The following is a 13,575-nucleotide window of genomic DNA, read 5'->3' on the forward strand; positions in this document are numbered from 1 at the left end:
TAATGGGCACACACACACACAAAAACACACACACACACACACACACACACACACACACACACTGACGGTAGATCCTTCCTGTGGTAATAATAAAGCACTCAGCGCACACCTGATGGCAGTGTGGGGTCGAGGCTTGGCGTGCCCTCTGCAGTGTAGCAGGAAAATGACGAGCCAATAACTGCAATTAAACATGCAGTATAATGGCTAATCAAATTGACAGCCTCGACTGTTCGCATGCCTCTCTCACAATGGCTTATCACAACAAACTATTATCAGGGAGGGTATTTCAGGCTTGATCCCCTTTTTTTTCCATTTTGTCTTTCTCTCCATCTCGCTTCCTCTTGTGTTTGTAACCTTTTCTCGTTCTTCATTTGTCCTTTTCTTTTTTTTCCTCTTCTCTCCCGGTTTCTCTCGTCGCTCCCACCGCTGTTTCGGAGGCTCTGGTTAATTGCAGAAGAGATTAACAAAGCAAGCAAATTTGTTTTCTTGCTGTCACATAGGAGGGGGGAATGTTTCATGAAGAAGCGACTCCCTTGCACTTTCTACCTCAAAACACATTTTGGGTTCTTCTGAACTGTCAGTCACCGCTTTCCTGGAGTACCTGACACTACAATTAGTCATAATGCTAATGTGTGTAAGAGTCTTTATGCTGAATAATTGATGCGTTTTCATCACTTTTAATGGATTTAGTGTAGGATTGAATACCTCATTTAGTTGGTGTTTTGAAAAATGACACAATTGTTTTTGTTATTGCTGTAGCATCTTGCCATTGTTATTACCTATCATTACACTCACATAAAAGGTGCAGCTAGTAGCGTATTGATATAGAAAGTAAAAGAAGAAAGGTTTACGTAACCTTAAGAATTTGATAGACAGACGCTCACGCAAATTCTAAAGGGCCTTTCAGTTGGTCGGTTCTTCGCGTATTCTGCTTATTTCCAAAAGTTCCAAGGGATCAATAAGTAACATGTTTCCACCTTTCCGTTTCTCATCATCTAAAAGATGCCATTTGCAATATTTTTACTTTTTTTTTATAAGGTCAACAATGGAATGGAGCAAAACATAATTGTTTTCATTGTTTGCAGAACTTAATGTATTTTCAATGACAATTACATATAAATCTGGTTTATTTAAATTCTTACTTCTGTAAAGTTAAAATAAAAATTATTAATGAGAATATGCTTAAATCCTTTTTTCACAAGAATTTTTTTTTTTTTCCGATTCTGCTATGACAGTTTAAGTTTAATAAGAACAAGTGAACTTGTCAACTTCCTAACACGGTAAAAACTCTACCAACATGGATCTGTAATTGGCTAAATTGAAAAAATGCTCTCTGTTGTTTCTGCCATCTGATAAATGTAATGTCTAGGGTTTTAAATCTGAACTGTAAACTGTTGCGGAAATGAATCTAAAATTTGCTTGAAATTGGAATTGTATCAAAGAAGAAACTGTTAAAGTGAATCTTGTCCATCGGACATATAAAAACAGAACTGCAATGAAGCTGAATTTTACTTTTAGTTTAGGAATTATTGACTGGTCATGGAAAATAGAAATGTTACGCCTATTGGCATATAATGTAAAATAACATTTGAATACATGTTTATAGATAGATAGATAATCTCCTTCATGGAATTGTTTTTCCAATTGGCACACAGCAACACAGACGATGGATTCATTAAAATATAAATAAGAACAAGAACAAAGTTTCTATATAAAAATAGTGCAAGAATATTGGCTTGCCTATAGACTGTGCTACACATGTTAGACCATGAAAAATATATTTTAAAGTCAAATATAGTTGAATTATTATCCTAATAATTAAGTTTAAATAATTTGAACAGCACTACTTTACTTTACTAAACTTACTTTAACATTACTTTCAGTTACCTCTGATGACATAATGCACGACACCTGAAAAAAGTCATGAAATGTTTAAATCCAAGCTCACATCTAAGTTGCCTAAACTTGTTAAGCTCAATAAACCCTGACTCTGGTAAAATCCATTGGTCACTGGACTGAGCACAACAGCAGCTGCAGCAATGCATTAATTGCCACTTTATGTTGTAAAAACATTAATTCAAATTGAATAGACAAGACGTCGTATGTTCAACCAAATATTTATTCACGTCCATTAAGTGCACTGGCAGATTCTTCCTTAAAAATTAGAGTCGGGTGTCCAGCATTATCTTGATGGTTACTAAGCCTTTTGGATTATTGCTCTAATGTGAATTCACTTTGCTGCAGTTTATTACTCACTTTTATTCCCTCAGCCAATTCATTCGCCGCTTTTATTGTCCAGTTAAACTCCAATTACCCCTGCTTGCTTAATGTTAATGCACTACTGTCTCCTTCATGAAGTATGTGCCGTTAATGTGTCCAATGTGTGTTTTCCTTACAGTATTCGGAGAAGGCGCTCTACAACCAGATCTGCTTCTACAGATTCATCTTTGACTGGGATCATGCCGTCGCCAAAGTTCTGCAACCCGATGAGAGAAGTAAGATGCAAACCAGGACTTTTCTCATTTTCCAATAGAAAACCAAGAGATTATTTAAAACCTTATCGATCTTTATACTTAAGCTTTTCCTGTCAATTACCGTATATTTCTGACTATGGGGCCCACTATACGTTTTCTGGAAAATCGACGGTGTGTCTTACAATACCGGTGCGCATTAAGAAGTCATTCTGGTTAGACCTACTGACCAATAACCGATTTTATGTTGCGGCTCTCTAGTATTACTCTTCAAAACTTCGTACACGGGGGGCTCCCGGAAATACTATAAAGCCGCACGGCAACTATCAGTCATGCAGTATAACAAAATTTACCTTATGTATTATTATAAACTTGTTTATTAATAGTGTGACTTGCGGTCGGACACGTACGCTGCTTTTATTGTCTCCTCGTAATGTGAAATCGTTACATTTTGTAGTTAAAGAATACCAGAAGAAAGAAAGACTAGGTACTTGCTGACCTGTGTAGCAAAGTGGAGGACAAATGTGCCCAAACAGAAAGTCCTGCTTAGGAAGTACCTGTGCATGACTGGAGCACTAATAAACTTGGCTTAGATTGATACCAAGACAAGTAAAGATAAGACCTTGCTCTTGTTGCTTTGCAGTTAGTCAAATGTAGAAGTCTCTCCATTACCAGTTGTTGAACGTAACCTTATTTATTTTGATACACATAAGCCTTTTTTCGCCTTATTGTGAGCCAATCGGTGTCCAGGATTCTGACCATAGTGCTTTACTGATGGGGCACAGTTGGAGTCACATGGTTAGGTGATGCTATATATATATATTTCTATAGCAAGTTCATTTGTAAAATTGCATTGTAATGGGTGAAGATTGCTTGTAAATGCTCTTGTTTTTTCATTCGATATAGCTTAGAATGAACACAATTATGAGGTTTAATCTACCATTGGTTGGGTTCTATGGCACGTAGCCCCTTTTCTATCTGGCATTGATTTAAAAGGTTCTGTCCAATACATTTTCCCTTCTAAAAATGTTATGTCTGCCGGGAGTCCCTGTTGCTATTGTCTGCGGTAATGCCCCAACAATTGAAATCGTTGTTTGAGAACGGGAATGGAAGTTTTGATTTTTCATATCTCTCTCAGAGCTTTCTTACAAATGCATATGCAGCGTAACAGTATCAATCAATGGCACAATGTAAACCTGTTACCGAGGCAGCACTTAAAATATCTACACACACATAAACGCAACATAAAAAAAAAGCAGCGTGGATAAAGGGAGGGACTTGTAGATATTCAGCTCCTCGAGTCGACAACCCTAATTTAGGAGCCAGATTCAATCACACACATACAAAATGCAAAACGCTCCAATCACTGGAAGAAAGAAGGAAAGAGCCCTCCATCGTCTCCCCGACACCAGCCCTCGCCCGTCCACCTCTGCTGCTCGCTCGCTCTCTCTTGGACAGGCACTCGTTTGGCTGTGTTGATTGAAAACAGGTTTTAGATTTGGGGAAATGATAGGGGAAGTAATGGGCGCGCTGACGAAAGGATAGCCCTTCTCCTATAATGGGACATGGAGCGTATATTTCCCCCTTGGACTAAAACAGACGCTTCTGTGGCGCTCCATACGCATCAGCCTCCAGGCCCCCTTCACCGCTAGATCTTCCTGATTGATGTCACTTGATTAGAAAAGGTTGCGAGGCCGAGTGATTTATTTATTTGATTTAATATTTATTTATGTATATTAAATACGTGTGCCTTGAGTAACAACTCCGGGGCCCGGGGGAACGGCGGCAAAGTGCGAGAGGTAAATATAACGTGCAATCAACAGATGACCACTCGGCAGACGGAGGGACGGGTCCGATGTGGAGTAAGGATGGAAGTACTAACATGATTATAGCCTCCTTTCCAGCACTCTTTCATTTCAGTCTTTTCTCCGAGTCCAAGAAATCATTGCCAATCAATTCTACACCCCCCCCCCCCCTTTAAGTCGATTCCGGCTGGTTGAATTTCAAACACACACCGACTGTACACTATTAAGCCTGTGTTTGGAACTTCGTAAAATAAGGTTTAAATATAAACGGTAAAAACTTTTGGATAATTCCTTTGCTTTCAAGTAGTTTAGATCAAGGCGGAACATTTCTGATTTCCTTTTACTGTAGGACATACTGTTAGTTTACTTTTCAGGGAAGTTTGGAGACTTGATCTATTGTTTTTAATGATCTCTGTCCACTATTTTTGCCCCCCCCCCCTGACCTTGAGACACATGTTCTGATGATCAAAGTTCCTGTAGGGCTCTATTATCAAAAGAGATCCATACAAGATTGGTCCAACGCACTCTAACCACGGGGGAAACGGTTGCCAAATTGGTCTTAATATGACTAGATTATTGAGAGTGTAACATTGGTTCTTTTCACCCAAATCAATTATTGACTGAAAACTATGGAGAGGAAAAGCTGCAGTTAATTGCTGTAATAGCTACAAGTTGATGAGCGCTTGTATTTCAGATCGTAATGGACTTGCATAGGCGTTAATCGTGATTGTAAACCACATTTTCCTGGATATTTTGCGTTCATCTGAAGCACCGAGCACACTAAATAAACCGAATAAACTGAAAATCATATTGGATGTGCTTATATGTGCGATGGTGTGAGGTTTCAAAAGTAATCCACACCATTCTTCTTTTATCTGTAAATTTTAACCATTTATTTATATATATATATATATATAATTTTTTTTCCAGTGAGGGACCTTTTGTTAATGGATTTAGTCTTGACATTGTCATCTATAAGATCCATGAAACTCTACAGGAAAAAAATCCAGTAGTTTTTGAATCGTTAATAATAATCCAATACATATGTTTAATGTTTTTTGTATTTACCTTCTGATTTTAAAAGTCATAGAACAATTGTATACCATAAACAACCACCTAAAGTATGGCAACTACAATTCTGGTATGATTTTTTTTTTGGACAAAATCCACAGATGCATGTTGAGCAGCATGACGTGACTATCTTTGTCTTTTCTTTAATGGTTTTGAAACCAGTGATTTGCAGAAAGATAAGTATCTGACAGCTCTCCGACGGGGCATAACGCATGTATATATGTAGTCCTGCTGTTCAAAGTGCCAGTTGACAGAGTTAGCACTCTTTCCCTGGCCAGTAATACCCCATATTACTCCATTGTACACCCAGGGGCAACATTTCTTAGATTACAGAGATGCGACAAACGATTGTGTGTACTCTTCTTTGTCGTTTTTGACTCTCTGTGTGTGTGTGTGCGTTTGTGTGCGGATCCAAACTACTTAAACTTTCCCGGGTTGCAGAAGAAGATGCAACTTCCTTAAGCCATTTATACGAAAACCGAAACCAGAAACGCCTTCCCAAGAGTTGAATATGGTCAAACTTATTTTCGTCCTCACAGCGAGTAATTAGAAATGCGTCACGTGACGTGAGGTTAACACGTTTGTGACGCAAAACGGGGCCCGACAGGTTGAAATTTCATTAAACGATGAAACATTTATCTCAGATTTCTAAATGTATTCTTATATTTGGATCCTTCTCTGCCCTGCAAATACACTGTTCATGCAGATGACTTGATGCTTCTTAAGTTGTGGGATGTTTTGTGATGTTTTCGGCTGTAACAATTTCTCGATTATAGAGTGTCCAGCGCGTTAAGACAACATTTAGTATTCAACCTGATTGATCGTGGCTCCAGGACGCCGCTGAGCTTCTGTGTACAAGAGCGCATCAGCCCCATCAACATGTATATTGCTTCTTTTTTTTTCTCTGTCCGATTGCTGCGACTGAGTAAAACATGGAGGTAATTTTCTCCACAGTTGGACCTCTCTAATAGATTATACACACACATACACGGGCGCGGAGAAAACATGCTGTCCATCCCTTAGCTAGGAACATCCCGTATCAATTACTTTCAAATCATTTCATATCATTTTGCTTCTCTTCATCTCCCCTGCTCTCTTTTCTTAAACCATCCACCACCACCCGCCTCACTGCTTCTGTCTATCTGTAGCCCCCCCTCCGCACCCCTCCTCCATCATCCTCCTCTCCGGGTCTCAGTCTGGAGTGTGGGCTGAATGATTGCGTGTATGAGCAATAATGTAATTTTACCGCATTGATAAAATATAAATTGTCCTTGAGCTGCGCTTTTTTTCTAATGATCCATTTACCGGCAGCTTCTCTTCCACCTCCTGGCACTCTGCTCCTCTTCTCTCCTCCCACTTCTCTTCTCCTCCGTTCCTTCTTCCCTCTCCACCTTCAGTTACCTCTCTCTCTCTTTCTCTCTCACCTTCCTTTTCCGCGGCGATACAAAGCGGGGTGGCGAAATCTGCGGGTGCGATTGTCAAATCAATTATTCATTCTGTGCAATTACACTCACACAAAGAAGTTTCCCGTGCTCCGAGTGGTGATTAGATTAACTGCTATTCCAGCTGCCCGTCGCCACCAGACTAATAGAATATTCATGGAGGCGGCCGACAGAATGGCCGATCTCCATTAACTTCATCATGCTCACTTAATTACAGGCTTGTTATTGTATTTACACCTAGTTAGAGCGTGCAGAGCCCTGATCTACTCCTGCCCACCACCACCGCTGGAGTGCGCGTGACAATACCTGGAACATGGATAAATGCACATACTCGGTCGGACTCGCCCGTCAGCCGTCTGTCATTGTGATTGAAGTCTGTTGTCTTTTCCTCGTTCTCTCTCCATAGATTTGACTTGTTCAGCAGGTGCTGAGCTTCAATCTTTCCTTGTCTTAGTGTATGTTTGTTTAATAGTTGCGTTCGCTAACAAAGTTTGCAAATGATTTTCCCGCGTGAGCAGCTTGTGATCGTTTAGACAAAACTTTTTGGTGCGTTTATAATCAAACCATTTTTTTAAAAGCTTATAATATACAACGGGTTTTCCCTTTTTACACCTGCGATCCCGGCAGGGTTTTTTTTAGATGGGGTCCTCCATATTCTTAAAAATAACTTTGTCTTCGTTCACTCTCTTACAAACAATTGCTTTATTTGAAAAGCTAATAAACTTCAACACAACCACATAAGTTGTTGGGAGGCACCCGCCTTACATATGGTTCCAACAAACGGTGAACTCCCATGATGCCTTTCTACACACTGCTCTATTTAGGTAAGGCTGATTTATCGCTACAATGCTGATGTAGGTACAATTGCGGTCCCCCCACTTCTTACGTTATGACGTCACACGCCGCATAAGCGAACGTCTCTTTCAAATATTTTTATGGGTTAAAGAAACGTCAACAGAACGTTTACATGATACTTTTTACCACATAAAACATTTATATTGACAAAAAGCCGATCTACGTCAACATAATCACTTTCTGTTCTTTCATTTCCTGCTCTGACGATACATGTGACTTTGACACCAACTGAAGTGTTCGCGCTACATGTGACGACGCCGCTGATTGGCTGAAGCTGTTTTTCTAATAATAACGCTGCACAATGAAATACAAACATTCGAGTTCCAAAATAATTTGCTTATATACATTTAGTAATTGATTTAAATGAAAACTAAATAATTACTGAGGTGTTTATGATCCGATCTACAGACAAGGTAGAATGAGTTATAGAAAGAGGAATATTCTAACATTTGTTTTATTTGAAAAGCGAATTATTTCTGAACTCGAATATTTGTATTGCATTGTACAGTTGTGCGTTATTAACAGTTTCAGTCCATCAGCGGCTTCGTCACATGTAGCGCGGGCACTTCCTGTGGTGTCAAAGTCATACTGGGACGGGAAATGAAAGAACGGAAAGTGATTAGGTTAACAAAGTCTTTTTGTCAATATAATAGTTTTATGTGTGGTAAAAAGTATCATGTAAACGTTCTGTTGACGCTTCTTTAAACCATAAAAAATATTTTAAAGAGATGTTCGCATTTGCAGCGCGTGACGTCATCACGTAGTAAGTGGGGGGACCGAAATTGTGGGGGGGACCAAAATTGTACCTACACCGTCTTTACATGCTTCGTCCATGTTACTGTGTCGAAAGTGATTGACGGCTGTCATTGGTTGGCTGGGCGGCAAAGCATTACGAGAGTTCTGGTCACTGCAAAGGGTTGTGGAGAAGGATGGCAGCTCCTATGCACTGTTGGGTGAGCAAATGTAATGTTAAAGTTGGTCCATTTTACCTGTTGGATACGTACATGCTAATACAATGATGTTTTTGAGAGTGTATCAAGCGAGAGAATATGGAAATGGGAAATGGTTGGTTTTATGAGGCCTCAACATGTATTTTAGTAGTGGTGTAAAGTACAAATGTTAGCGTCACTACTTTACACATTTTAATAATCTGGACAATAATTGTCTCTGGATCATTTAAATGAATTCCCTTTCTAAATGCTTGGATGTGGCTTCTTTCTATTTCATTTGTCTCGCTATTTAAAGTATGAATCCAGGCAGTAGTTTTTGGCAAAGGGAAAAGATCTTGGGCTGACTCGTGTTCTATTGAGGCTCCAAACCGCCGTTGGTCCTCAGCCATTGATTGTGTAAGGGAGGCCACTTATTTGAACTACTCGTCCCTTTGTTCTGTGACTTACAGCGAGGTCTTTCGCTCCTTCTATGTGACTCTTAAATCAGCCTTTTATCTGTTCGCCGCCGTGATTGAGACTTTGAAAAGAGAAAAGGATTGAGGAATGGAAGATCAGAACAGAGAAAGGGGGGTGATTTTCTTCTACCCTTTGGAGATGATGACATGATTGCTTTCGCTTGATCATGCATCATCACTCCTCTTCTTTTACCGGGTAAATAGACAAGTTTGACTCGTTCTTCCCGCGCCACCTCCGTGATTACAAAGGAAGAGCTGGTGTTAAAGTTAACCAGCAAATCCATCACCAGAGTCGTGAAAAGTAAAATAATGATTCAACGTGGTGTGAGTTAAAGTGATCTCTCTGTAAGCTCTCAATGAAATTAGATGTATTTTTTACATGTAGGTTTTAAGTTACCTTCTATTATTTGTATTGGTCACGTGATTAACATGTGCTTAACTAGTGATTAATAACCACTAGATTGTTTCAGTTAATGTTGGCCATACAGGCACTTATCTGGTACAACCACTAGGAGATATTATGATAACCGAGGTAATTTGGGCTTATAAAGAAGTTTATCAAATGTATTCAAAGCAGCTAATGTATATATTATCGCAAAATTAACTTCAAAAAGAGTTGCGTCGTCGTTTAAAAGACACCGGCAAGTGTTGTGATTTGTTATAATAAAAATCTCCACCCGCATCTTTTAATGTCCTCTAACCACTTGGATGATTCGATCATTTATTACGTCTCTTTTTGGACATGCAGGTTTTGTTTTCCGTTCTAACTTCTGACAGAAGAGACGCTACTGGTGAAGTCGATTTTGTTCCAACCTCATTTACTGTGTCTCAAATCACATACTACTCTTAGTATGCTAGAAGTTAGTATGCATCAGTTTAGTGTACATACTAACTAGTACGCAAATTCTCCACATATAGTATGTCTCAAATCAAACACTGCTGCTACACACTAACCGGAAATCACATGACAGCTTCTTCTTCTACTTTTATTTAACGATGTTTCAACCAGATATTTGAACGCTAGCGCCGACACCTGCTGGCAGCACGTTTTGCAACTTTGGAAAAAGAAATAAAGAAAAAAAAATGAGAATCTAAATAATCGCGAGATATTTAAGCTGGTATCAGCAGCGAAGACGTGTTTATCCTCCTACTGCTGCGGAAAATGCAACTGTAAGTATATGCATATATATGCATTTATATATGACGTAACTTCCGTTTAAAAAGTCACTAAGATGGCCGCTGTTTAGGGTGGTTAGTGTCCATCGAACCATACTCTGTTTTGTGGGTGTTTTAGTACGCCAATTTAGTGTGCATGGCGCACTAAATTTCGCATACTAAGAATTGAGACGCACTAACGCACTAAAAATACTAACTTTTAGTACGCTAGTATGCGATTTGAGACACAGCACCAGTCATGATTTTTCGAGATATTTGTGTATCTTTATCAAGATAAGTTTAGTTTTATTCATTCATGTTATTGGGGAAGACATTGTGTTTTTTGAGCTAAACACTTGTCGTTTGTTGGACAACCTTCCACTCTGCTTTTGAATATTGAAAATAAATATCTATCTACAGTATATGTTTGTATAACCATTGGAACTGTAGCGTGTAGTTTTGGAAGGGAAAAAAACAGCTCTGACACTATTCACTTTGCCGACTTGTCTTTTGTGTCAGAGTTAAAGATGCTCAAATGTTTGTTGGAATCACCAGGAAGAAAAAGATCAGACTTTTGGATAATCAAGCAATCCGGCAAACAGTTTGGAAACATATTAGTGATGAGTTGATCAGGCCCTAAAGATGCAGCACAGTGGTGAAGAAATCATTTCATGATAGTGTCTTGATTTTGAAAGGTCACTAGATCCACTAGTCTAAGTTTGAAAATGATGCCAGGTCTGCTATGATTGGCCATTCAAAATGAAAAGACTGTATCATGATACAGTGTCTTCACGACTATGCTGTATCACGAGGCCTCCTCAACTCATCACCAAGACAAAGTTATGATGGCCAGATGCTTTGACCATCTTGAGAATGGACGAGGTGGCCATGTTGGTTCAAGACATTCTTCTGGGTTTTAATGTAACTTTACAAAGGAGGTGATCTTTCTTTAAATGTCAGATTCTATTTGTGTCCCTGTAGTCCGTTTCGCCCCTGAGAGTTTCACTTTAGGGACATGAATCCGAGTTTATATAAAAGAAAACCAAAAAAAAAAGAAGATGTAATGCTAAAATGAATAATGACTCGTGCTGCCGTCCGTCTTTAAAAGTGTGTAACCGTGATACTCGTATGTTCTCAACATTAGATTGAGATTGTAGCATCTGCCGTCTCTCCCGTCTCTCTGCTCGACCACCTGAGGTGATGACAGACCCGATCTCATCTCTCGTCCATCGATCTCGCGGTCCGGCCGCCGCTCGCCGTGGCGTCAATCAGCCCAGCGCTGTGATCGCAGCCACGGCGGAGAATGAGATCAAAATGACCATTTCTGTGTTAATATCATCATAGTTTTCATAGTTGTTTATATTCTATCTGTCCCTTCAGCTCGTGTGGGGCGCTGGAACAAGGAAAAGGAGGTCTATCGGAAGCTGAGGGAAGTTTTGGACAAAGCTCTCTCCACCAGCGGCTACTCGGAGATCAACCTGGCCAAGCTCTTCCAGTCCTTGTCCTCGCTCAAGTAACGAGTCCCCGAGACGCACCGATGAAACCATGTAGCCAGACCGTGTGATTTTCCTGTTTATCCACACCTGCTTTTGGATTCTGAACTCCTCAGGGCTGGTTAGGAGTCTTTGACCTCCACATCTCTGAAGCTAAACGCTCTTGTTATGAGACTTGAAACTCAATCACACCATCTCTCCTTCACTGTCTTCACACACCCTCGACTCGACCACGGTCATTCTGGCTGCATGGCAAAGAGCGGCGGCAATCACAACCTAAATGTCTCTTGTGCGTCTGTGTGCGAGCCAAGCGTCTGCAGGTGTGTGTGTGTGTGTGTGTGTGTGTGTGTGTGTGTGTGTGTGTGTGCGCGCGGTGATTGTGCGAGGGTGAAAATGACTCGTCCATCGAGCAGCCGTGATTCTGCGCAAAAGTTGCTAATTTGCTAATGATGGTGACCCGAGCCATCATGGCCGGCGTGGATCGGACACTTGCTCTGATTACCTCCATTCATTCCTGTGTGTCTTATGTGTGTGTGTGACGGGGAGGATGAGGCAGGCGACACACACACACACACACCGCTCCCTCCATCTTTTGTGTCGGTATCGAACAAGCTAATCTGTCTTCTCCCTCAGCGTCTCTGTTTAACTGATGTGGTCTCATTCACTCGTCTCCTCCTCCTCCGCTCTCGTTTTAAACTCCTCTTTACCCCCCAGTGTGTCCTTCTTTCTACCGAGTTGTCGACTGTTTTAATACTGAAGCATAATAAAAGTGTAATAAACCTTTTAAATTTGTTAAAATAATTTGTTTTGGGTTCTTTTATGTGCCTTGTTTAAGAGTCAAAAAGCCCCTCATATGATGGAAACCCTCAGTATTTCACTGAATATATCCTGCGTTATTCAAGATTAACTCCTTTTATTTTCAATTTTAAATATATTTTACATATTTTCCTTGAGCGTGAAAAGTATTTGCGACTACTATATGTGATGTGAAGGTAATATTTTGGATCTCCAAAACATTTTTGAATCGATGTACTTATACTTTCCTCCTTAAATTCAATATTAACCCTTGTGTTCTCTCAGGGTCAAGGTGACCCAGAGGCCTGAAAACAAATGTGTTTGTGGTATCCCTTTTTTGGTCAAGGTCAACGACCTCCATGCATATGTATTCACGAAAGCCAGGGAGGTTTGTTATATTGACCCAGAGATAACACCAAGGTTAAAAATGTTGTTTTGAAAGAGCCACCGTGATTGGCTCGTTTAGTATTGTCTGGTGAAAAGCTGACCTTTTTATATTTAATTTAAAAGGCTATGAATAAAAAATAAATTATTGGAATTATAATAGTAAGTAAGTAATATTTATTTATATAGCGCTTTTCGAGACCAGGGTCACAAAGCGCTTAAACAATCAAAACAATACTCAAAAAAGTACATACTTTAAAGATCAAGATAATACTGAGAACAACACAGGAGTTCGAGAAATTCAAGGAAAAGCCTAAAGAAATAGAAACGTCTTAAGATGTTTCTTAAAGGAGTCAGTAGATCCATCAAGTGCAAAGAGAGAAGAAGATCGTTCCAAAGCTTAGGAGCAACAGCCTGAAAAGATTTCTCTCCTCTGGTCCTGAGCCGTGTGCGTGGAACCATAAGTAGATTCTGATCCACAGACCTCATAATATCATTGTACAGGGCCGGGTCTAGGCAGGGGAAAGAAGGGGTCTGGCCCCCTCAAATAAATGTTGTGCCCCCTCAAACTTACATGTAAGTAAGTAAGTAACAGCACAATGCCCCCTCAAGATTTGTGGCTGCCCCCTCATACATTTTTAGTTTCATTATACAGTGCCTTCTCTTCAAAGGCCACTAGATGGCACCTTCTGCTTTATC

General features: G+C 40.0%; 1 protein-coding gene across 2 annotated transcripts in view; it reads left to right on the top strand.

Moving 5' to 3' along the window:
- Positions 1–12,495, top strand: part of pola1 (polymerase (DNA directed), alpha 1) — a 50,529-nt gene extending 38,034 nt beyond the window's left edge. For both annotated transcript variants that reach the window (XM_087789014.1, XM_087789015.1), the window contains exons 36-37: positions 2,399–2,495; positions 11,585–12,495. In XM_087789014.1, coding sequence (XP_087645140.1) covers positions 2,399–2,495; positions 11,585–11,721 — 234 coding nt within the window. In that variant the 3' untranslated portion in view covers positions 11,722–12,495. The remainder of the gene's footprint in view (positions 1–2,398; positions 2,496–11,584) is intronic.
- Positions 12,496–13,575: the final 1,080 nt, after the last annotated feature.

The sequence above is a fragment of the Callionymus lyra genome, chromosome 4 (assembly GCF_982586985.1).
Source record: "Callionymus lyra chromosome 4, fCalLyr1.hap1.1, whole genome shotgun sequence".
NCBI classification, from domain to species: domain Eukaryota; kingdom Metazoa; phylum Chordata; class Actinopteri; order Syngnathiformes; family Callionymidae; genus Callionymus; species Callionymus lyra.